At 48.7% G+C, this 25,028-nt stretch overlaps 1 protein-coding gene across 1 annotated transcript; it reads right to left on the bottom strand.

Annotated features, from left to right (window-relative positions):
- Positions 1–448: 448 nt before the first annotated feature.
- HDGFL2 (HDGF like 2) lies at positions 449–19,436 on the bottom strand. The gene is made up of 16 exons (XM_090289391.1): positions 19,283–19,436; positions 16,732–16,808; positions 16,502–16,640; positions 9,749–9,940; positions 6,679–6,795; positions 6,495–6,566; positions 5,481–5,643; positions 5,278–5,353; positions 4,853–5,165; positions 4,182–4,282; positions 3,392–3,465; positions 3,153–3,223; positions 2,676–2,777; positions 2,274–2,487; positions 1,433–1,565; positions 449–997 (listed from the first exon to the last, which is right to left on the bottom strand). Exons 1-16 carry the CDS (start codon positions 19,352–19,354, stop codon positions 895–897), a joined length of 2,019 nt encoding a protein of 672 aa, XP_090145517.1. The 5' UTR covers positions 19,355–19,436; the 3' UTR covers positions 449–894.
- Positions 19,437–25,028: the final 5,592 nt, after the last annotated feature.

The following is a 25,028-nucleotide window of genomic DNA, read 5'->3' as shown; positions in this document are numbered from 1 at the left end:
TTAACTAGAAGCTGTTGTGTGCAGGTGCCTGGCTACGAGCCACACACATCCCCCATCTGAATTCCCAAGACAGCCCTGTATGGCTGGAACCATCCCTATCCAGGTGAGAAGAGGCCCAGAGTGGGAGTGGCACTTGCCCCAGGTCACACAGTGAGGCCTGCCCCCAGTGCTAATGTCCTCTGAACATGTAAAGACAATGGACAATTCACAGAACCCTTCCTGGCCTGAATGCCCTGGTGCCAGGCATTCTGGGTTTTGCCTTATGGGAAGTGGGGCACAGTGCCGCCTGCAACTTGGGTGAGGTGGAAAATAGCTGAGTCAGTTGAGCAAGGCAGCAGCTTCTGGGGGAAACATGGTGGCCACCAGCCTCTTTGCTCCTTCTTCCTGGGTATTGGGAAGCCAAACCCAGGACATCAAACCACAGCCTCCATTTGAGCCTCAAAGTTCAGAGTTTTATTTTTCCTTTATTGTTTTTGGAAAGGCCTTGCTCCTACCCCACTGTTTCACCGTCAGCCCTACTGGGCTGGGAACACCATTAAAACCAAGCTCACATTCACTGTATATGGTGACACTATGGCTTAAAACACTTTGTACCCCAATGGGCCCTTGACAGCTACAGACCTCTCCCCAATTCCAGTCCAGCTGCACCAGTAATACTAGAAAACCAAGCCAATAAAAGTGATTTTTTTCATTAAAAAAACCCTTTATAGTTATTTCATGTTGGTTTGAAATCACAGAAATTGGGCAGAAAAAAAACCCCAGAGGGACAAATACAAATGAAGAGCACAGCATCTCCCCACCAGTTCTCTGCTCCCTGGGAGGCCGGGAAGGAGTGGGACAGGCCTATGGGCATCTACATGACGGGCGGGGCCTGGCCGCCGGGCTGCCCGGGGCTCAGCTGTCCTCGTCGTCCAGGGACTCAGAGTCCATGTGCGCCCTCGGGCGCTCCTGCCGGTCCTTCCCAGGCCTGTCCAGGTCGGGGCCCTCCCTTGCGCTGCTGGTGAAGCACAGCACAGTGGGGTGAGCAGACTGCCTTCCTGTCTGTCGGTCAATCTCAATCTACCAGTAACAGACTGAAAGCCCTAGGCTCCCCCCACGTGCCCAGTACAGTGGGTGTGCATTGAACGGTCTGGGATTTTTAGAATGACCACATACCAGACTAGAGGGTGCTTGTGAAAGAGGCTGCCAGCTCCCATCCTAGATAGTCCCTAGGGTCTAACCCAGGGCAGCTCAGCTCCCTTGACTAGGGGTCCTGGGGGTCGCTGCTAAGGTGGGGGGCAGGAGACCACCACATGGGAGCCAAGTCCCTGGGACTCTGACCAGTATGAGCAGCCCACTGAGAGCAACTCAGACATCAGGTGCTTTCTCACCAAGTTTCTCCCCACCCCTTCAGAAAGTAGTCCCCAGTATTGCAGACCCCAGGGACACTTACTCATTATGTAACAGGTCTTCAGAGGAGCTCCCCACCAGCCCCTCTTCCGAGTTCTGTCCTTCCTCCTGCTCCTTGTCTTCCGTGCTTCCACCTTTCTGGGATGTGGCCTCACCATTCACTGAAGCTGAGAGATCTGGGGGGATGGGGGGGGGCATATAGGGGCTGTGGGACACTGTGGCATTATCCAGGACCCCTGCCCCCTTCCAGCGAGAGCAGGTGGTACAGCAAGTCAGCTTTGGGACAGGGCACCCGCGACCCTCCTAAAGAGCCTGGCCCTGTGCTCCCAGTCACCTTTACCTCCCTGCCTCTCAGTCGCATGGGGACTATCAGCTCCATCAGACCAGGCTGGCTACAGTGCTTCTGCAGCCAACCTGGGGCCCTGAAGAAGGGAGGGACCAGTAAATGAGTATCCGAGGCTGGGACAGAAATAAGGAGAAAGACGTCCCCTCTGGGCTATTCCTTGGGCTTCTGAGGCTTCTTCAGCCAAGCCAACATGACACCGGTCTGAAGGGCTGCTCCAAGCATCTGTCATCAGGACCAGGTGACCCCAGCATGAACATCCTCCCGCTCCCAGAGGCTGTCCCTGCTGAAAATGTCCTCTTTCTCCTCTGAGCTCACCCATGATCCTCCACGTCCAGCCCAAGGCCTGCACCTCTCAAGAGTGCTCACACATACCTGGCCAGCACACACACACAGCCTCCTACATACTACCTGGCTCTGAGGGCCCAGAGACTGTGAGCAGCCTGTGGACGAGGCACCAGCTGCCTTGGGGGACACAGCCAGGCCTGTGGCAGAGCACACCTCTCTAGTCACCAGGGGAGAAGCCCACCCGGCTCCTCACCAGCGCTGGCCTCATCCTCCGCCCTCTCCGAGGGGGCCTCCGCTCTGACCAGAGCCTCCTCGGCCTTCTCTGCCTCAGCCTGCTCCTTCTCCACTCCAGTTCTGGCTGCCTTCTGGATGGCCTCAATCTTTGGTCCCAGGACCCGCGACTTGAGCCGTGTGTAGACTTCTGCAGCCTTCTCCATCACCTCCTTGTTGGCCTTGTAACGGCGAATCTGCCCACCAAGAGACCTGGCTCAGAGAGTGCACCTGGCCTCACCCCCCAATCCAACACCCTCCCTATTGCTGCCACCACCTCAGCACCTCCCCTGGGAACTGGCATGCCCCCCGCCAGTCCACCAGCTCTCTGGCCTGCTTGGACCCATTTGCCCTAGCCCCTTCTACCCCTGGCCCCCAACCATACCTTTTTCAATGTGGCCACCACATCAGTGTTCTTCTGGAGGATATGCGAGGTCACCTGCAGGGTCCCAAGCTCCTCTAGTGCATTCAAACACCTCTTCACATCCTGCAGGGTGAAAAGTAAGAAGGAAGGATAGCACTTAGGAGACCCAAAGGGTCAGAGAAGGACACCCTGGAGCTTTCCCAGAGGGGAAAACTGAGTGATGGGAAACCCCAGGGACAGCATTAAGACCCAGAACTTGGGAGGATCCTTGGATGCCCACAGCGCCACCTGGTGGGGACACAGGGCACACTGCACCTCAGGATGGGCCTCAACTAGGGGGAACACAATAGGAACAAGGACCCCTGCCTCACCCACACCAAGGGACCCTGGAGTCACCTCAATTTCTGGAGACTTCTAAGGGAGCTGCAGACATGAGGGGGTTGCAGGACTGCTTCACTCAGGGAAAGTGGCTCCCCATGGCCCCAAGGAGGATCTTACCGGATTATCTACTTTCAGGGCATACTTGATCTCACTGTGTAGCTTCTGAAGCTTCTCCTCCACGGAAGGTTCTGTGCCAGGAGAGAATGCATCGCCTGGGCCTAAGCCCACACACCCAGATGTGGCCAAGAACCTGCTTGAGCACTGCTATGGTGACAGAAGCAACCTCCCCTCCTCCCGACCTCAGCAACCTCGGGCTGCAAGAGCTTGGGCAGCATCCAGGACAGCTGGTCCCTCACCTTTCTTCTTCTCAACCTTCCTGTCCATTGGGAACCCTTCTGACCGCTTCCGGGTTCGTTCCACCTTCATGGGCCTGTGAAGACTCATTCCCCTTAGGCCTCTGACCAATATCCACGAAGCCACCCTACCCCAACCACTGACATCTACCCCACCAAGCGTTGGGAACTACAGAAGGAAACCTTAAGGAAGCCCTGGAAGCTGGGAGGAGGGGTCAGGGACCACTGTGACCTGGTCTAAGACAGACACCTGAAACAAATCATGTTAAATCCCAAAAGTCTTTACTAATCCTCAGCCACATATAATCCTTTAGTGAATGAATTATAAAAGGCACTTGTAGATGACAGGAATGCTCATTAACACAGTTCCAGTTCTACACTCTACTCTGTGGTCTGGCTGCCTAGTTCCCAGTGGGCAGATTCCAACCGATGGCTACAGTATCACTTAAAAATGGCAGGGAGCCCTGGCAGGGTAGCTCAGCTGGTTAGAGCATCATCCCAATACCCCAAGGTTGTTGGTCAATTTCCCCCTTCAGCACTGACACTGGGGGAGAAGTCATTCTCTGTGGGGGGGACCATCCTGGGCACTGTGGTGGGAGGAGCAGCATCCCTGGCCCCCACCCACTCAATGTCAGGAACACCCCAGTCAAGGACCACAATCTCAAACAGGCGACACTTTAACTGGATCTGTCTACCAAACTAAATTTGGAAGAGGGGCCCCTCCTATGAAGTGTGAGAGGTCCACAGGAGGCTAAAGAACTTGGGGACCAGGACAGGCTAAGTGAGTGCTAACCTGGACCGGGGCTTCTCCTCGGGGCGCCCTCTCTTCTCCTTCTGGCTGGGTCTCTTCACAGGCTCCGTGCTTTGTGGCTGCTTCCTAGCTGATTTCTTTACCTGCAGCAGCAAAATGGGGGTAGGAGAGGCTTGCCCTGAACTATCCCTCTTGGAGATACAGCAGGACACTTTCTGCCACCACCTTCGCACTGTTTGGAGGTGGTAAGACAGACAGGATGGGATGGGAAAGATCCCTGTGACTAGTCCATCCCCGGGTGGCAGATTCTCAGCCACGGAAAGGACAGCCCACCATATTCCTCCTTCCAAGCAGGACACTTCCTGAGGCAGGGAACTTGGTTACCCCTTTGGGACAAAAGGGAAAGCAACTGAGATAAACAGAATGTTGTCAGGCGCCCCCCAGCCCCACATCGAGGGGGATCCTGGGCTCAGTCTAGAATATGGTGGGCCTGGGAAGTCAAGACTCTCAGAATTGGGCCAGACTACGAGTGCCACCAGGGTGGGAGCTGACAGGCCCACACCATCGCATGGTGCCTAATGGTCACCATTGCCCCTTGTTGGCAGAAATGGACTTGCTTAAAGGGGTGATTGTTAGGGAGAAGCCTCCTCAGTCACTCATGTTTCCCCAACACCCTCCAAGGGGCCCCCGTGACCCTGCCAGGCTGGGCACACCTCTCTCTCCAGCTCAGCCTCGGGCTCTGATTCAGAGGACTGGGGACCCCGTCCCCGACCCTTCCGGCCACGCTGCTTCCTGACAGGCTCTTCCTCGTCCCTGAGCTCATCAACGCTGCTGCCCCCGCTGCCCCCGTGCAGGGCCTCCCCACGCTCGGCCCGCTCGCGCCTCCGCTCCTTCTCCTCCTTCTCCTGCTCCCGCAGACGCCGCAGCTCCTCCTCCTGCTCACGGCGCCGCCGGGCCTCCAACTCACGGCGGCGTTCCTCATCCCGGCGCTTCCACTCGCTGATTCGGTCTACCTCCTCACTGTCACTGGGGGTGTGGGCCAATTAGAGAGAAGCCTGGTCCTCAGGAGGTGCTGCTTCAGACCTCCCCACAGCCTGGCTGAGGACCCTGCCAGAGGTAACCCGGGGCTATCACCCACCTGTCACTGCTTGAGCTGCTTGGGGGTCGTTCGGGCTTCGATTTCCGCCCACGGGGTTTGGGGGTAGGCTTCTCAGCTATCAAAAAGGAGGAACGAGTGGCCTTCTCCCACACCGTCCTCCAGGAGGGGTGGGGAACACCCACAGGCCAACCCAAAGACGAGGTCCCATGGAACCAGGTCAGGACTGGTGTCAGCAATCCCACCTGGCTTCCTGCTCCTGGGAGGTTTCTTTACAGAGACATCTGAGTCGGAAGAGGATGAGGAGGCCAAAGAGGAGGAGGAGGCCGACCTGGCCACCGCCACTGGCTCACCCTTGGCCCCTTCTGATTCTGGTTTGGAGTCCGAGTCAGAGGCAGAGGGCAGCTTCTGGCAGAGGCCGGGATATAGACATGAGAGAGCAGACCCCAGCACTCCTTGTAGCCCCCCAACCCACAAAAATCCGCCTCCCCCAAATTAGAAAAGCTTCATTAAGGCCTGGAATCACAGGCAGTCTTGGATGGGCCTGCAGCTGCCTGGTCTTCACCTCAGTTACAGTGTGTAATCTCCCTAGATCTCCTTCCCGGGTGAAGTGCAGCAGGGTCAAATGAAACACATGCTTTTTTTTCCCCAGTGGCAAGAGCCTTTTAAATACCACAAAGTTTTGTCTGGAGGCCCAACCAGATGAGATGTCCTTTTCCACCATCTCTGCCCCTGAGCTCTCCTGGGCCCTCAGCACACACGGTACATGCACACACAACACATACTTGTACACAACTCTCACATAACTCTTATACATGCCAGACAACGCACCCATACACTTGCACATAACATACACGTACACTCATGCAAGCATGCACATCTCACACATGCACAAGCACATATAACACATACACTTATACACACAACACACGGATTTCTCTCTGCCCCCCCCCCAATAGAACCTAAAAGTGCTTCACTCCCGTCTGATGCCAGCACCCCAGCATCCCTCTTTCTAAACTGGCCTGTAAATTCTGGTCAGGAGCAGAGGCAGGCAGGGAAGTGCTCTGCACACACAGTACTCGGAAACTATGGGCTGAGGCCATCAGTGAAACCAGAGGCTGAAGTCGGCAGTCCTCGGCGTCTCCTTGTGGCCTACACCCTATCCTCCTCCAAAAAGAACCCAACTCTGGTAACCTTGGAGAGAAGCTCTAAGAGTTTCACCCAGGTGGGCACAGAAAAAAACAACAAAACACCTCTACCTTTTTCTTCCGTCCTGCCAGGGGGCCCCGCCGTGGCACCCGGACCACGGCTTTCTTCTCAGGGGTGAAGTCCTGAGCAGAGAGAAGGGAGCTGAGCAGGGCCCCACTGGCTGGCCACTGCTCTGCTCGCCTCCCTCCTGTGCACCTCTCCCCCACCCACCCGGAGAGCTGACCACTTGCTCACCTGGTCACTGGTCTTCTCTGACTCAGACGAGCTTTCAGAGTTCTCCTCCTCAGATGGGGACACGCTGGCCTGATCGAGGTCGCTGGACGCCTTCCGGGCTCGTTTTGAGACCGACATCTGAAGGGGGAGGAGCCCAAACAGATCAGTGGCCAGGAAAGCACATGTGCTCAGCAGCGCCACCTCCCACCTAACCTCTATAGCCCAGGGAAGAGCTGAGGTTCTAGAACCTTTGTGAATCTGGTAAAAAACCAAGGAGCTTACACCTTGAGGATGTTATGCTGAATGAAATCAACTGGTCACAAAAGGACAAACACTGTAGGCTTCCACTAATAAGAGGTTGCTAGAGGAGTCAGATCTATAGCGACAGGAAGTAGATGGAGAGAGCCAGGGGCTGGGAGGGGAAGGGACTTAATGTGTAATGGGGACAAAGTCTCAGTCAGGGAAGATGAGAAAGTTCTGGAGGCAGACGGTGGTGATGGTTGCACAACAATGTGAATAAATTTAAACCTCTGAGCTATACACTTAAAAATCGTTAAAATGATACATTTTAGCTTATGTATATTTTACTAAAATTTTAAAAAATAAAAATATAAAACCAGAAATACTTTCCCCAGTAAAACATGCATGCACATACTTTGGAAATAAAGATGATGATGGTTGCACAACATTGTGAACGTACAAAATACCACTGAACTATACATTTTAGAATGGTTAACTTTGTTACATAAATTTCACCTCAATAAAAAATTTCAATATATATATATATATATATATATATATATATATATATGCGCAGACGTACAATTCTGAATTGTTTCAGGGATCCATAAACTGATACCCACCCAAAGAAGCCAACTTAACAAGTCTTTATGAAGGAGAAAGCACAGAGAACTGAGCTTAGAAATATGCCCTGGCTGGTGTGGCTCAGTGGATTGAGCACTAGCCTGCGAACTGAAAGGTCTCTGGTTCGATTCCCAGTCAGGGCACATGGCTGGGCTGTGGGCCAGGTCCCCAGCATGGGGCGTGCAAGAGGCAACTGATTGATGTTTCTCTCACACACTGATGTTTCTCTACCTCTCTTTCTCCCTCCTACCCCACCCCTAAAAAAAAGTAAATAAATAAAATCTTTTAAAAAAAAGATCCCTGCCCAGTGACAACCAGTTTGTCCTACTGGGGTATCTGTTTACTTACAAAGCACTTTTGCATCTATTCTGTTACAAATAAGACTTGTTCCTTCTCTTAAAAATTGGTTCCTAGGCATGTCCCTGCTCCATGCTTGGTACAAGGCCAGGGAGTCATGGGCTGGGTGTCATGGGCTGAATTATGTCCCCCTAAAATTCAAATGTTAGAGCCTAACCCCTGGTACCTCAAGATGTGACTATATTTGGAGATGGGAGTCTTTAAAGAAGTCATTAAGGTGGGCCCTAATCCAGTAAGACTGGTGTCCTTAGAAGAGATCAGGCCCTGGCTGGTGTGGCTCAGTGGACTGAGCACAGGCCTGCGAATCAAAGGGTCACTGGTATGATTCCCAGTCAGGGCATAGGCCTGGGTTGCAGGCCAGGTTCCCAGTTAGGGGCACACAAGAGGCAACCACATGTTAATGTCTCTCTAACTCTCTTTCTCCCTCCTTTCCCCTCTCTCTAAACAAATTTTTTAAAATCTTAAAAAAAAAGAAGAGTGAAATGATCTTTTAAATTCTTCCCCAGTATTGTTAAAAGATATAATAATAACTTATATTTGTTTAATGCAAAGTTGACCCAAAAAATCTGAACATTCACTGATCTATAAATAGTGATTTCTCTCTAAGGGGGATATGGAATGGGCACTTACATATTTATGTTTTAACTTGTCTAACAACAGAAATAATGGGGACTTTTAAAAAACAATACCAAATATAAATCATAAAAAGTTGGGTTGAGGGGACTAAATGCCCAACAATCTTAATATATTGGTTAGAATTCATCCACATCATAGACAACTTCTCAATCAGATATCTGCATCTTCAAATAATACTTAACGACAAGAAAATGCTTACAATATTCGGTGGGGAAAAATAGGCAAGATACTAACTGTATGTATGTATTGCCAATTCTGTACTTTACCTACACCCACACACTGTATAAGACACACACATCAAAGAGAAAACACCTAAGAATGTTTCTAGTCCTTGGTGCAGAAAACGCTCAGATAGTATGGGTATTTTCTACTAGCTTCTTTACTCTTTGTGCATCTTGATAGATTATAAACAATGAGCATGGCTTATCATTATCATTGGAACCAGGAACAAATGTTATTTTTAATAATCAAAAGAATGTCTTAGTCTATCAAGAGTTTGCTGGAGGCCCTGATCCTTTCATTCTGCACTCAAATATTTAGAAGCAGTGAAAAGGCAAGAGAGAGAAAAATAAAGGCAGGAAAAAAATATATATCCAAAAGAACTGAAAACCTATGTCCACACAAAAACTTGTACATGAATGTTCCCAGCAGCATTATTTATAATGGCCACAACCAAATGGCTGCCAGATGAATGAATAGACAAAATGTGGTCCATCCCTACAAAAGATATCATTCAGCCATGAAAAGGAGTGAAGCTACAATGTGGATGAACCTTGAAAACATGACACTCAGTGACAGAAGCCAGATACAAAAGGCCACATAGTATGTGATCCCATTTATGTGAAATGTCCAGAACAGGCATATCTAGAGAAACAGGAAATAGATTTTGTGGGTGCCAGGGGCTAGGGGAGGGGGATGGGGAATGACTGCTAATAGGGACAGGATTTCTTTTTGAGAAGATGAAATGTTCTGGAATTAAGACATGGTGATGGCTGTACAACTCTGTGAATGTACTAAAAACCACTGAATTGTATACTTTGAGATGGTGAATTTCATGATATGTGAATGATATCACAACTGATTTTAATGCATGCTAAAAAAAAAAAAAGAAAAAGGAAAGTCAGGGTGGGTGAGTATGCTGTAGGATGCAACTTCAGAGTGGAAGGAAGAAGTCAGGGCATTGCTGGGCCACCAGCCCCCACAGGCCAGGTGGGCCCAACCCACCCACCCCTACCTTCAAGGCTGATGCCTTTCGCTTCAGGCTACTGTTGTCACTGCTCTTGTCTGAGTCCGAGTCACTCTCCATCCTGTCGCTGGTGGCTGCAGCAGTCACAGCTGTGACAGCCATGACTCCCCTTTCCTCGTCGTCCTCGCTCCTGCCTGCTGGATCAGCTTCAGGGGCTTCACTGTCGGAGGAACTCACGGGCTGCGGGGCAGGGGACAGAGAGAGTGGACTTCCCAACCAAGAAAGAAACTCAAGAGTACAGCCTCTACCAGGGGCAGTGTCTCAAATGCCAGGGCCCCCTCATTTTCCCAATGTGGGAACTGAGGCCCAGAAAGCCCTGAGAACTCGGGCAGGAGGTTCAGATGGACAAAACTAGGATTCAAGCACTATGGGATTTAAGGTCAAACCCTGGGCAAGTGACTGATGCTTCTCTGTGCCTCAGTTTCCACATCAAGCAATGAAGATGCCACCGTTTTGGCCTCACAGGGCTATGATGAGGATAAGACACCAGTGGTATGTGACATACTTAGGACAACACCCAGAATGGCACAAGAGGTCCATTAAGGCCTCCTTGTTATTATCATTATCATCATAATGAGGAGGAAGCCAACCTAAAACAGGCTCTCTGGGCTTAAACTTCAAAACACTGTTATTTCTGTCTTGCCTAAAATTCCTACTCAGGCAGTAACAGCCACAAAGATAGCAAACACATGATGCTGCTTCTGTGCAAACCACATGTCAGCTTTATTTACAACTCAGTTACTTTTGGAGCAGATGCTGGGTGCCAGGCATTGTGCTAGGTAGGTGGTGAGCGCCCAGATACCAAGAGGGCATGGTCCCTGCTCCTGGGGAGCTTATAATCTAGTGGGAGAAACTAACCATAGCGACTAGAACAGACCAATGTCACACAGTGGTGATGGCAGCAAGGAAAATAATCAGTACATGGGTAGGAAGGAATTGAAGAGAGGTGGGTGCCAAGTGTTAGGAGTATTTTGCACTAGGAAGGGGGCCCTCAAAGGATGTGACATTTTAGCTGAGGGGTCGTCCCAAGCATGCAAAAGGATAGGGGCCCGATGCACTTGGGAAGACAGGATCAGCATAAATGAAGGTCCCCTAGGAACCTGAACAGGTCAGAGGGTGGGGTGGGGTGGAGGGTGGTGCATAGTGAAGGACGACCAAACGGCAGCAGAGAGACTGGGGGTTAGGCCGGACCGATCAGGCAGGAATGATCAAGGTTCAAGGAGATCAGGCAGATAGCACAATAATAATCAGGCCACAGGGCTTTTTCGGGTCCTTTTTGAACTTCTGGATGTTTTATGTTTGTGGGAAAAAAATAGATGGGCCCCAGCTGTATTCAACCATCATTCATTCATCCAATGAATGTCACAGAATACCTATTATGTACCCAGCCCGGTGTTGGGTGTTGGGTGCTGGGGATAGAGATAAGTAAGGCAGGGTCCTTGCCCTTGAGGAGCTTACAGTCTAATGGGGAGACAGACAAGTAAACACACAATTACAACGCAGCATGAGGAGATAACCCAGCCAAATCCAAGCGTAAAAATCTAACTAGGTTGTTATTTCATGGCATGTACCTCTCTTCTGGATAACAGATATATTTTTTAAAGAAGATACTGAGATTCCTAAAAGCCACATTCTCTGGAAACAACCCAAACGTCTATCTACTGATGAATAAATAGAATGTGGGACAGCTATAGAATAGAATACTATTTGGCCATAAAAAGGAATGGTCTGACACACACTAACCAACATGGGTGAACCTTGAAAACATGTTCAGTGAGAGAAACCAGACACAAAGGACCAAATATACGATTCCATTCATATGGAATGTCCAGAATATGCAAACTCATCAAAACATAAAGTGGGTTAGTAGTTCCCAGGTTTTCCTTTTTTGTTAGTTGATTTTTTTTTTAAAAGAGAGAGAGGGAGAGACAAACACTTATTTGTTGTTCCACTTATTTATATATTTACTCGTTCATTCTTGTATGTGTCCTGACCAGAGATTGAATGCACAATTCTGGAGTACTGGGATGACACTAACTAAGGTACCCAGCCAGAGCCAACAGTTCCTAGGGTTTGGGGGAGGAGAGAGTTGGGGGTGACTACTAATGAGGAGGGGGATGGGAATGTTCTGGAATTAGTACTGATGGCTGAATACCATTGTGAATGTAGTAAAAGCCAAATGTAGTGTGTTTTTAAATTATGAATTGTTATGTAAATTTCACCCCAACTAAAAATAAACAAACATTACCCCCCCCCCAAAAGCCACATTTGCTGTGTGTGATGAAAGTTGGGATTCAATGGACTGGAGCAGGGCCCAGAAAAAAGCAAGGAGGACCAAAAGGGCATGAGGACGGGAGAGGAGTCTCCAGGGCCACACCGAGAGGACACACCAAGTTAAACTAGAATGAGGAGCAAGGAGATGCGGAGCTTTGTGTGGCTGGGTGGCCAGGCGTAGGGTCATGTACAGCTGGACAGAGGGAGAGGCCAGATCTAGGCAGCATATCAAAATGGAAACATGCAGAATAGAATGAAAATGTGAGTAGAAATGTGGATGCCAGAGCTGGACCAGTGACAGCAGTGCCAGAGTAGAGGCTGCGTGAAGGGAGAGGCCGAGAGGGAACTCAGCCTGTCATTCCTCCCCACTCCATGCCCACTCATGTGTAAAGCCCCGTTCTTCTCCAACCAAGAAACCTGTCGTGAGCCCTCCGAGCCTTCACCACAATCCTCATTTAACAGGCAAGAAAAATGAGAATCAGGTATTGATAGGACTTGGCAGTTCAGCACCGAACACCTCTTGTCTGCCTTGAGTCATCACAACCAAGGGCCTTAGGCAGGGCAGCAGGGCCCTGTCTATATAGTTTGACAAGATTAAAAAGTGTAACACTAAGTAGGTCAAGGCCCAAACCTAAAATGCTAGAAGAATCCCTTTACGATGGGTTTCTATTGCACCTCTCCTCCAGGAATGAGGAGCACCACTGAGGAAGAGAAGGGAAATGCTATCCCGTTTGTCACTTGGACAGTAAGTGATTAACTGGTTGGTCCAAAGATCTTTTTGCAAGCGTTAAGTGCAAATCACCAGACAGTGAGCTCATCATCTCTCACTCTCTCTCTCTCTGTAGCTCGTGGGAGCTGTCATCCTCATTTTGCAGATGAGAAAAAAGGCGGTGTGACAAGATCACACAGCCAGTAAGTGACAAACCTGGGATGCAAGGAAGATCCACCTTAGCCACTAAGCCTGGGACCTGCACACACCTAGTGCTTATATAAATCCCTCCCCACTTGTGCCAGGCTCCTAACCAATTATGATCTGATTTGTGCCTCCAAGGCCTGTCAGGCAACTGGGACGAATGGGCATGGTCCACAACTGGGGAAACCAAGTCTTTGGGAAGGTAAGTGACTTGCCCTACACTTTGCTTGTGGCTAAAGCCAGACACTATGATCTGGGTTAGTCCACGGGATCTAAGTGTCTGCCAGCAAAGGTTTTGGGAACCCTGATCCACATGGACAAGTTTGGGGAGCAACCCAACACCCAGGGGCTAAGTGAGATGAGCACTGATTTCTCTCACCATTGTAATGGATCTGGAGGTGAATGAGATGGAAAGGATCAAATCCAGCATGGACTCCTCATTCCCAACTACCATCTTGCACTTACTGTATGACTGTGCTAGATACCTGACACGCATTTGCTTATTTAAACCCAGTTCCAGACACCGACACAGCATGGCTCTTAACCCTAGATCCCACCATGGAGAGGCTATTCTCTTCACCCTCCTTTCCCCTCAGGCCCCGGTCATGGCTTGTATCAGCCAGAGGAAAAAGAATTTCAGCCTGGGAAGCAGGAGGCCTAGGAGTCAGTCACAACTCCGCTCTAACCACCTTGAGAACCTCAAATAGGTCTCCTTATCTCTTCCTCTATCTGCAAGCAGGATGTATTAACTGGAATCCTTCTAGGTCAATAGTCTTCACCCAGGGTGATTTTGTCCCCCACAGGACATTTGGCAATATCGAGAGACATTCTGGTTATCGTGATGGGGTGCTCTAAGCATTGAGTGCATGGGGGCCAGAGATGCTGCACAACACTCCATGGTGCCCAGGGCAGCCCCAGAGAATAATCTGGCCCAAATGTTGAAAAACCCTGGTCTAGGTCTAAAAAGTCTCAGATTCCAGCTGGGTCACTCTGGGCAATCAAGAGAACTCTCTGGGCCTCAGTTTGCTCATCTGTGAAAAGGAAAGATACCACTGGCCCACCCCACTCTGAGGATGACTATGTGAATCAAAAAAAAAAAAAGGGGGGGGGGGGACAATGAAGTTGGAACCATGCCAAGATATCATTTTTCACCTCTTGTCTTGCAAGGGAGGTGGAGCAGGCCTCACCATGCACTCCTGGTAGGAGGACCAGATAAGTTAAGGCTATCGAAAAGAATGAGGCTATTCTCTGTATGTTGCCGTGAACCAGTCATCAAGATATATTATTATTGGGGCAATAAAGCAAATCAGAGAATTATATGCTTTAAAGAAAAAAGCTATAATAGTTTAATATGAATAAACAATCTTGGGAGGATTTATAAGGAACTGGTAACTATATGGCTGTCTTGAGAGGAAATGAAAACAAGAGTGATCAGGAGGCAAGACTGACTTTTCACTGTATACCCCTTTTGAACCTTTCCAATTTTGTACCAGGTGTCTGTATTGTCACTCAAAATGTAAAAATAAACTACAGCCCTGACCATTGTGGCTCAGTTGGTTGGGCATCACCTCACAAAGCGAAATGCCGCTGGTGCGATTCCTGGTTAGGACACATGCCTGGGCTGCAGGTTCAGTCCCAAGACAGGGTGCATAGGAGAGGCAACCAATCAATGTTTCACTCTCATATTAAGGTTTCTCTCCCTTTCTTTCTCTCTCCCTTCCCCTCTCCCTATAAATAAATAAAACCCAAAAGGAAGGAAGGAAGGAAGGAAGGAAGGAAGGAAGGAAGGAAGGAAGGAAGGAAGGAAGGAAATGAAACAAACTACAAACTTAGAGAATAAAAAGAGACTGCTCAAGTACCCATAAAGCAATGATTCTAAAATGAAAAGCCTCCCTATTCACTGACTCCATCAGAAGCATCTTAGATGATGCATGGGAAGAAAAACCCCAAGGTCCCCAGGGCTCAGCCCTAAACTGCTACACCTAAACCTCGGGGGGCGGGGGGTGGGGGGCAGGAATCTGTATTTTATACCAATGTTCCACCTGTAGGCATAGACTCGTTAGAGAACCAAAGAGCAGCGATAAGCTCTCACACTCAGAGCTACTTCTCAACTTGAGAAGCCTGTATGGGGTTGGTTTAATGTCAGTCACACCGTTTTTTAGTTTTGTTTCCTCGAGGGCAGACATCTATACAGTACTTAGCAAGCTATGAGTATGCAATAATTAAACCGTGTAATGATTCACCAGGTGGCAATAGCTTAGGACATAACCAAACAGAGCTAGAGGTGGGGCCAGAAAAAGATCTCATGAAACTCAATTACCTTAAAGACCTTCTGATCCATTTACATGAGTTGGGGACATGCAAAGCACAGGAAAAGGATGGGTATCAAAGCAGAGAGACCTCTGTCTCGTGTAGGTAAGTCAAATGCCTCCCAACATGCACCAAATGTAAGCCTGGTCCATCTGTGGAGTGAACCCCAAATTCTAGGCTGTGAGCTCCTGGGAGGCAAGAAATGTGTCTGAGTCATCCTGAATTCCCGGTCCCTAGCTGAATGCAGGTGTCAATACAGGAGTGTCTGCTGGATCAATGGGTAGACTGAGCCATAGGAGAGGCACACCCAGACCATCTCAAAACCCAAAGTTCTCACGCAGGACCAGGCCGCATAGAACTACTCCATCCCTCGCTCACACAAACCAGATGCTCCCTGACTCCTGCTCCCCTCCCTGCAGACCCTGCTGCAAGCATTGTTCCTCCCTACCAGCCAAGCTCTGGCCTCTGTGGTCAGTTTGCTCCCAGCCTACCTTGAGCCCACTCCTCCCCACGCCACCAACAGAAACCCCAAAAGCAGTGGTTAACAGTAGAGTGATTACCCCAATATACCCAGAGCAAGGCACTCTGCCATCTTTCTGTAGCCTTCCACAGCTTTTTCTGATTTTAACATAAACTTTTCTAGGTCCCTTCCTTTCCCTGATTGTTTCCAGATACTGATTCACCTCTAAGATGTCATCTCTGATTCTTGGCTTTTTTTCCCACCTAAGCAAGAACTCTCACATCTATTTACTAACTGCTGCCTTTTTCTGAGTCTAAAACTTGGCAATAATGGCAGAACTGGGAGTTGTCATTGAAAGAGAAAATATTTTCCTTAGAAAACAAAAGGTTTTATAAAAGCTCTAAAAACACTGTTATAAATTCATGCTAATACCAAAGCACTGGGTATCACCAGAGGAGAGCCTGCATCCCTCCACTCCACCTAGGAGATACTAGGCAATGTCTAAGGACATGCTTGGCTGTCACAACTGGGGTAGGAAGGGGCTCCTGGCATCAAGTGGGAGCTAGGAATGCTGCTCAACACTTCACAGTGCCCAGAACAGGACTCCACAGAGAACCATCCAGCCCAGGTTGTCAGTAGTACCAAGGGGGAGGAGCCTTATCCCAGAGGCCTCTCCTTTTTCTGAAACAAGCTAAGGCTACTTCTAGTTCCCAGCGCATATAAGCACCCCCTAACGTGGCTCTGCAGACCCCGTGTAAGCTGTCCCCCACCCCCAGGTACTTACCAGAGGGGCACTATAGCTGGCGTGAGGATTGTTCTGGATCTCCCACAGTCCCTCATTGAAGCCTTTCCTCTTGTTGGGTTTCCCGTACTTATCTTTCCACTTCTCATAGGGAAATAGGTCCTTGGGTCCCAAAAAGGCTCTGAAGAGAGAAACCACACCAATCCCAGGTGAGCCAGGACACACCAAGAAGCATCAGGTGGGAAAAATCAAGCCCAGCGAGGGTCACTTACGTTTCGTGTGTACCAAAGAAGAAGATGGGGTACTTGTTAGGTGGAGGTTTCACGGCACCATCAACAATGTCGTCAATCTGCAGTGAGAGGCCAGTAAAGGGATGGCTGAGGGGCAGGGCAGCTTCACCCACTAACCCAGAAAATCACCCATAAATCAGACAAGTTATTTGGGGTAAAGCATGCTGGGAGAAGGGAAGCCTTCAACCTAGGAAGAAGCATCACCTTCCAGTTAGACATTTGCATTCTTCTGTGCACCCACGCCCCCCCACCCTGGCATATCTGTCCCTTCCCCCACACACAGGGTGCTCTCTGCCCCAAAGGTAGGTTCTTCACCTCAGCAAAGCCAAAAAGAGTCCTCTGAGCAGCCAAGGGGTAGGGCCAAGCTCAGCTTCTGTGAACTACCAGGACCCTCCCATGAGACCCCTCCCTCAAAGAGGGAATCGGTGGTAGGATGGTTAATCTCCCAGAGGTTGCAGCTGGCAGCTCCAAGGATGCAGAGGGTGGGGGGTGGGCAGCAGGAGACAGGCCCTGAGCATCCAGGAAGTCCCACCCTCTCCCTACAGGCCCATGGGCTCCAGCAGCTGTCAGTCACCTCCCCACAGGAGGCTAGCAGCCCCTTCACTTCCAATCAGGTGCTTGGAAACGTTCAGGGCTTAAGTGGGCTGGCTGGAAGGGGGTTGCAAGAGAGGGAGAAGCTGGTACTCTGGAAAGAAGGGAAGTGCCCATAAAGTTTCATTGCTCTGGTGTTCCCCAAGAAAATAGCCATGAGCAAATCAGGTTAAAACAGGTTCTCTAGTCTCCATTAATTCCTTACCGTCCTCTTCAACACCTGGGGGATGCTGAGATTTTCCCTGTTCCCCTCACCCAGCTTCCTTTTCTCAGTTTTAGAGGTTACTTTTCAAATCCTTGGCCCTGGGCTGTGGGTCTCGGATATCCATCCCAAGCATCCCAAATGCCATCACCCTAAGACCCCACCCAGCATGCTTTCCAGGCCATCTCCGGCTCTAGCCTCACCCAGGACTCGCCTCTGAGCCTGTGGCCCAGACATCCTAGCAGGAGCACCAGCTCCAGACTGCTCTCTGGACAGTGGACCCTGAGGCTCTCCTGACATCCTATGGCGGCCTCTCTGCACCCAAACCCCCAACCCCAAGTGCTGACCTTCTGCTTACTCCCACCCAGAGGGAGGGAGAAACCAGTCTGAAATCTCCAGCCATTCCACAGGACTGCTCCAGCAATGCCTGCACGCCTTCTACTTCAGTCAAACCTTTACCCTCATCCTTCCACTGTCCCCTGCACCTCTAACCCCCAAATTCCTTCAGTCCTACCAAGAACATTCCACCAACCTCAGTCCTGGGGTACATTTAGCCTTAAGACCTACGATTGACAATAACCTCCAGGTCTCTCCTCCACACTGGCCTGCCCTGGACAGTTCCAGGAACTCCACTCTGCAGATCTGATAAGGTTCCCTAGGCTCAGGACTACCCTTCAGACCTGGCTGGCACTCTTGGACCATCTGGGTCGTTTGGATTATAGCTTCCTCCAAAGAGAATCCCCAAAGTCCCATTGGCCCAGCCCCCTTCCCTCATATACTCTTCTCTTTTGGGCTGGATTCCCCTTTGCAAGGGGCTAGTGTCTGATTCATGCATCTGGGAGGACTACCCTATCCCAAGACCCCCTCCACCAAATGCCCCAACCAGCCTCCTCCAACAGACTACAGGGGGAAGACCCCCAAACACCTGGTCCCAGATGCCCCAGGAATGATCAGATTAAGTCCTTTCGGCTACAGTAACCTTATTAACAGAGTCCCTAGCCCCATTTCCAACCCTGGCCTCCCTCAGCCTTGACCCTTAACCTTTCTCCTTGACTGCACCCCTCTTCCCTCGCCACGTTCACACATGGCCCCAAGGCCCCCAGCCCCTCAGAACTTGGCTTCTCATGGCTTCCCCAATGAGGCCTTCAGTGTAGGACTACCCGTCCCATCAGTTTGATCCTTCTCAAGTTCCAAGTCCCTTAGCTCCCCACACACTCACGGACCTCCTTCAAAGTTGAACCATGCCCACTCAGGACCCAAATCACTCAAACCCAAGTCCCTTGGCTCTGGGACCTCAGAATGCAGGTTCCCCCGCACACATTCCTCAGGCCTGGGATCCCCAGACTTCAAGTGACGCGGGTCCCCAAGGTCCGGAGCGGGAGGCCAGTACCTCAGGTGCCAGTCCCTCAGGCCTGGGACCACCAGGGACCCAGCATGAGGGTTCCTCACGCCCGGCGACCCCCCAGACCACCGCTGCAATGGTGTCCTAGGTCCAGGGTCCCCCAGGCCCCCTGAGTATTCCAGGCCCAGTGTTCCCCAGGCCCCCAAGGCCCAAAACTCTCAGACACTGAGTGCGTGGATTCTTAAGCCTCGGGACTCCCAGACCTCCAGGACCGTGGGCCCGTCAGACCATGGAGCCCCCCCCCAGGCCCTCGACGCGCGGGGTCCCTCAGGCTCGAGTCTTCTACTGCCCCACCCCACCCCCACCCTCCACCTGGCACGTCTCCCGCGCGGCCTCACCCGGGCCGGCCAGTGAGGGTAGCCCTTCATCTTGGCAAACACCAAGTCCCCGGGCTTGAAGGCGTGCGGCATGCTAGCGGCGGGAAGCCCAGGCCGCGGGAAGTGGCGGCGGCAGCGGCGGCGGCAGCGGGAGGCGAAGCCGGGGGCGGGAGCAGGGAATGGAAGGGGCGGAGACGGCCGCTTGGGCAGCGGCCCGGCGCGTGCTTATTGGGCTGAGAGCCGCCGCCGGATGTCCCACCTTCCTGCCGTCACCGGCGGGAGACGCGGTCGCTCAGAACCACGTGCGGGGATAGAGGAGCGCAGGGGCCAATGAGAAGAGGAATTGGAGAACAAGTTAACGGGATTGGGTAACGGGAAGAGCCAGGGGGCGTAACCCAGAGGCCTAACTGTAGGGGGAGGAGGTTATGGAAGGTGAAAGGGGAAAGGGGTGAGAAGAGAAACACAGGAACTCTGGAAACGAGGAGGGCGACCGAGCTCCCTCTGGCCAGGACCGAGGATGGAGGGGCGGGCCATGGGCCGCCACAAGAGGAGGGGTTTTATGTAGGAGGCAGGCCATTGGATACCACAGGAAAGAACACCCAATCAATGTAGGTGGCGGGTCATTTGATAGCTACCAGCTCCCAGAGGCGGGGCTTAAAAGGGAGCTGCAAGCCATTGGGTACCAAAAGAGAAGTGCCTCGAGGTAGGGAGCAGCCATTGGTTACCACGGAGGCGTGGCTTAAACATCTGCCCACCATTGGATATGGTAAGAGAATGTTAACTCAAAATAGGGAGGTGTCATGGCTACCCCACAGGGGGCGGGGCTCAGGAAAGGGGCGGACCATGGGGGAGTTATTAAACAGCCATCAAATGCACAGAACACTTAGGGAAATTTTATGGAGCATCGTGTGCTGGAGCCACAAAAGTAGCAAATGTAGAAATTAATTCATTGAAGAAAAATGTTCTGAGCACTACGGGCCAAGTTACTTAATGGCTCTGTGCCTCAGTCTCCCTGCCTGTAAAATGGGACTCCATGTTAACTGATTTTTTAAAAATTGTTGTTCTATTACATTTGCACTGTCTTTACCCTATTGCTTTCCCCAATGTTAACTGATCTTAAAGGGGCACTATAAATGACTAAAGGCCTAAGGCGCTGCAAACTGCCTGGTAATAGGAAATACTGGGAGCACTAGATATTTTTAGCCTGCCCTCCAAGAACTCAGTGTATTAGGACGGCTCTGTTAAACAAAAAAAAATTAACTTCCATGGCTCAAAGTTTTTTTCATAAAAGGGGCTAATTAGGTCATTACGAGTTTAAAAAAAAGAATTAGAAAAAGAGGAGGAGGCTGAGGGGAGGAGGAAGAGGAGAAGAATAATAATTAGCCCTGGCTAGGTTGCTCAGTTGGTTAGAACATCGTCTGGATATTCCAAGGTTGTGGGTTCCATCCCCAGTCAGGGCAGATACAAGAATCAACCAATGAATGCATAAATAATAGGAACAACATATCGATGTTTCTCTCAAATCAGTATTTTTAAAAATTAGAAGAAGAAAAAAGATCGATTTGGGGGTATGGAGTCTAAACCACCAGCAGAAGAGCTAGGTAGGAAAAACAACAGGATCATCCATCTCAGAGTTTGCAAGCATTTTTATGCATCAAGTAGAGGGAAGGGGAGGAAAGATACAAGCAGTCTAAAAGAACTTACATTAGCAATAGGCAAAGGGGTGGAAGAAAGTGAAGCCAGAGCTAGAGGCTAGTTCTGGGATAGATGCAGCAGAGTCCTTAAAGCTCGTGTGTAAACAAGAAGCGGGGGCTTCTGGGATTCTAGGGCACCTGAGTATTCTCTCTTTTTACAATAGATAATCTGGGAACTACCTGCCTGGATGTTAATTTAAAGAGTTTTTTTTTCATTTTACTTATTTTTAGAGAGAGGAGAAGGGAGAGAGAAAGAGAGGGAGTGAAACATCAATGTGTGAGAGAAACATTGATTGGTTGCCCCTCAAATGCCCCCAAACAGGGACCCAGCCCACAACCTAGGCACATGCCCTTTCGATTCACAGGCCAATGCTCAATCCACTGAACTACACCAGCCAGAGTTGTCTGGATGTTAATTTAATAATTCCAACATACATTAAGGAGTGTGAGTAGTCTAGTTTGTTTTGCACTGCAGTTGTTCTCTGAATCACCCCTTTTTGTCTCTTCCTTCCACTCTCTGGCCTGCTGTAATTTAATTTAGGACATCTCAGAATTTTTTCCTTGTCACCTAGTAGTAGAAACACAGAGTAAAAGAGCCAGAGTGTTTTTTTAAAAGCTGAGTACTGAGGCAGACTTCGTCTATCCTAGGAACCAGGAGGGCTTTCTGGAGGAGGTGGTTTAACCAGAGACTTGAAAGATAAATAGAAATTGGCCCATATAGTGAGGTGGGTGCAGGCTATTGCAAACGTCTGAGTTTGGGATGAAGGAGTAAGCTGGCAGAGAGGAAGATAAGACTGGAGGGATCCATTGAGGACCCATCATAGTGCCTTGTAACCATTAGTGAGAAATTTAGGTTTTATTTTAACTTCTAGGGAAAACATTGGAGGGATCTGATCACAGGGTACAAAGAAATTACTTGAGTTGCTAGAAACATCCTTATTTGTAGAAGCAAGCCTATCCACCCCAGGCCTGATAGACTTGTGTAGCTGGCAGGCTATGTATGTATTCCTACATACTGTGAAAGGGACACCCTTTGAGACTCCTGACCAAGGACAAGCTTTTGACTATTGACACATCTGGCTCCAGTTTACCTCTACCCACAAATTCCTCAGTGTCTCTCCAATTGTACTTTACCTCCTGGCCAGCTTCCACAGCAACTGTGATGCAGCTCACTTTCTCATCAACACAGCCTCATTGCTCATCATACTGCTGTCTAAATTGCCCAGTTCTATGGTGTTCATCTCTTTGACATTGACAAATATTGAGGGATGGGGCTAGGAATGACATTGGAACAAAGGGCTGTCTCATCTTCCCCTTCCCCATAAGTCTTCTATATCTTGAAAGGATTGGAAAGTGGGGCTTCCTGGACCCAGCCCTGCTAAGTTTCTTTGAATCAAGAAAGGCAAATAATATCTGCCCACAGAACAAAAGAAAGGCAGGTGAGGTAAAGGCCCAATCACTCTCCTCCACAGCATAAAAGCTTTGTTTGGGCAGCTTGTTTCGTGATTGAATTTTTCCATATTTTTCACCCCCTTCCACTTTCCAGCTCTGTTTTGCAATGTATTTTCCTTACAATAAAATTTTCTTTTTTCTTTTTTCTTTTACCAAAAAACACCCACATCATTATGCATGTGAAACATAGTTCAAAAAAACTTTTAAAAATAAAATTAAATATAGACTTACCATATAATGCAGCAATTCCATCCCTATGTATCTACCCAAGAAAAATATTAAAAATAAACATCCGCACAAAATCTTCTACACTCACAGTCATAGCAGCATTATTCACAGCAACCACAGGGGGAAATAAACTAAATGTCCATCAATGAATGAATGGATAAATTAAATGTCTATCCTTATGATAAATACCACTCAGCAATAAAAGGAAATAAAGCACTGATACACATTGCAATATGGTTGAACCTCAAAACCATTAAGGTAAGTTAAAGAAGTAAATCAGAAAAGACCACATGGAACATTCCAACATCACAGGACATTTGCTGGAATGTCCCTACAAGACACATCTTTCAAGACAGAAAGTATATTTATATTGGTGATTATCTTGGGCTGGGAGTAGGAATCCAAAGTGATTGCAAATGGGTGTGAGGTTTCTTTTTAAAGTGATAGAAATATTTTAAAATTAGATTGTAGTGATGATCATACAACTCTGTAAATATACACAATTGTACACTTAAAACAGGTGAATTTTTGGCATGTAAATTATATGTCAATAAAACTTTTTTTTTGTTTTGTTTTTCTTTAAATCTCTTTGCCTTGGCCAGGTGTTCAGTTAGTTAGAGCATTGTCCCAATATGCCATAGTTGCAGTTCCTATCTCCAGTCAAAGCACATATAAGAATCAAACAATGAATGCGTAAATAAGTGGAACAACAAATCTCTCACTCTCTCTTCCTCTCTCTCGCTATCAAATCAATAAGTTAATTTAAAAAAATATATATCCCTTTGACTGTTATGTGGAGAAGGGCTATAGGTAGAAATGCCAGATAATTTCAGGATTCCCAGTTAAATCGGAAATGCAGATACATAAATACTTTTTTTTTTTGGATTAGTATGTTGTATGCAATATTTGTCTTGTGTAATATTTGTTACATATCTACAGCAAAAAATTATTTATTATACATCCTACAACAAGATGAACTTTAAAGATGTTATGCTAAGTGAAATAAGCCAGATACAAAAGGACAAATACGGTGTGATTCCATGCATAAGAGGTACCTAGAGGAGTCAGATTCATAGAGACAGAAAGTTGCCAGTGGGTGCCATGGGCTGGGCGAGGAGTATGGGGAGTGTTTAATGGGGACAGGGTTTTACAGAGTTTCAGTTTGGGAATATGAGAAAGTTCTGTAGATGTTTGGTGGGGATGGTAGCACAACAGTGTGAATGTATTTAATGCCACTGAGCTGTGCACTGAGATTGCCCTGACTGGTGTGGCTGTTAGTTGGGCAACATTCCGCAAAGGGAAGGGACACAGTATCGATTCCCACTCAGGGCACATTTCTGGGTTGTGAATTCAGTCCCTGGTAGGGGTGCCTACAAGAGGCAACTGATGAATATTTTTCTCTTGCATAGATGTTTCTCTCCCTCTCTTTCTCCCTCCCTTCCCCTCTCTCTAAAAATAAACAAATAAAATCTTTCTAAAAAATGGTTGAGGCCTTGGCTGGGTAGCTCATTTGGTTAGAGTGAATATGGGAAGGTAGCGGGTTCAATCCCCAGCCAGAGCACATATAAGAATCAACAACTGGATGCATAACTAAGTGGAACAAAAAATCAATGTTTTGCTCTCTCTCTAATTAATAAATATTTTTTTCTAAATGGTTGAGATGGCCCTGGCTGGTATGGCTCAGTTGGTTGGAGAATCATTACGTAGCCGAGCGGTTGCAGGCTCAATTCCCTATCAGGGCACATAGCTAGGTTGTAGGTTTGATTCCTGGTCTGGGCATACAGGAAGCAACCGATCGATGCTTCTTTCTCTCCCTTCCTCTCTCTCTAAAAGCAATGAAAAAATGCCTTCAGGTGAGGATAAGAAAAATAAAATGGTTGAGATGGTAAATTTATATTATACCGCAATAAAAATAAATAAATAAATGCACATACCATCAATTAAAAATATCTGACACATAATTATTTAACAATGGTTAATATTATAAATTTAATGTTATATATATAACATTAAAGAATTTGTTTTTTCACACCTGAAACTAATAATTTTATCAACTGTGATTAAAACATTAAAAAATGATTAAACAAAAAGAATTTGTTGTTTATCTGGAATTCAAATCTAACTGGGCATCCTGTGTTTTTATTTGTTACTTTGGTCACCCTCACACAGGAGTGGAAGGACATAATAAATGAGGAAGGTGGTACCTGGACTAGGACAAGGTACAGATGGGGACACTGAGGCCTGGAGAGGAGTATGGCTTGCCTGAGGTCCACTTCTTCCCCAGACCTTGAGCTAGTGTGGAAAACCACCCTACTAGAGAGGTTTCCTGCCCAGACCTGGAAAAAGTCAGGCTCTGATAGAAACCTGGAGGCAGGTTTCTGCAAGAGGGTGGT

Source organism: Furipterus horrens, unplaced genomic scaffold (assembly GCF_987537825.1).
Source record: "Furipterus horrens unplaced genomic scaffold, mFurHor1.1.pri manual_scaffold_10, whole genome shotgun sequence".
NCBI classification, from domain to species: Eukaryota; Metazoa; Chordata; class Mammalia; order Chiroptera; family Furipteridae; genus Furipterus; species Furipterus horrens.
Note: the sequence above shows the minus strand (reverse complement) of the source record. Positions and strands in the feature narration are given on the sequence as shown.

Bases quoted from the DNA above. Each gene is read 5' to 3' on its own strand.
- HDGFL2 (XM_090289391.1), bottom strand. From the start codon at position 19,354: ATGCCGCACGCCTTCAAGCCCGGGGACTTGGTGTTTGCCAAGATGAAG. The intron at 5,354-5,480 runs GTGGGATTGCTG...CCTTTTTGATAG, and splicing joins TCCCAGGAGCAGGAAGCCAG to CTGAGAAGCCTACCCCCAAA. The intron at 1,566-2,273 runs GTGAGGAGCCGG...CCATCCCCCCAG, and splicing joins GGAGGATGAGGCCAGCGCTG to ATCTCTCAGCTTCAGTGAAT.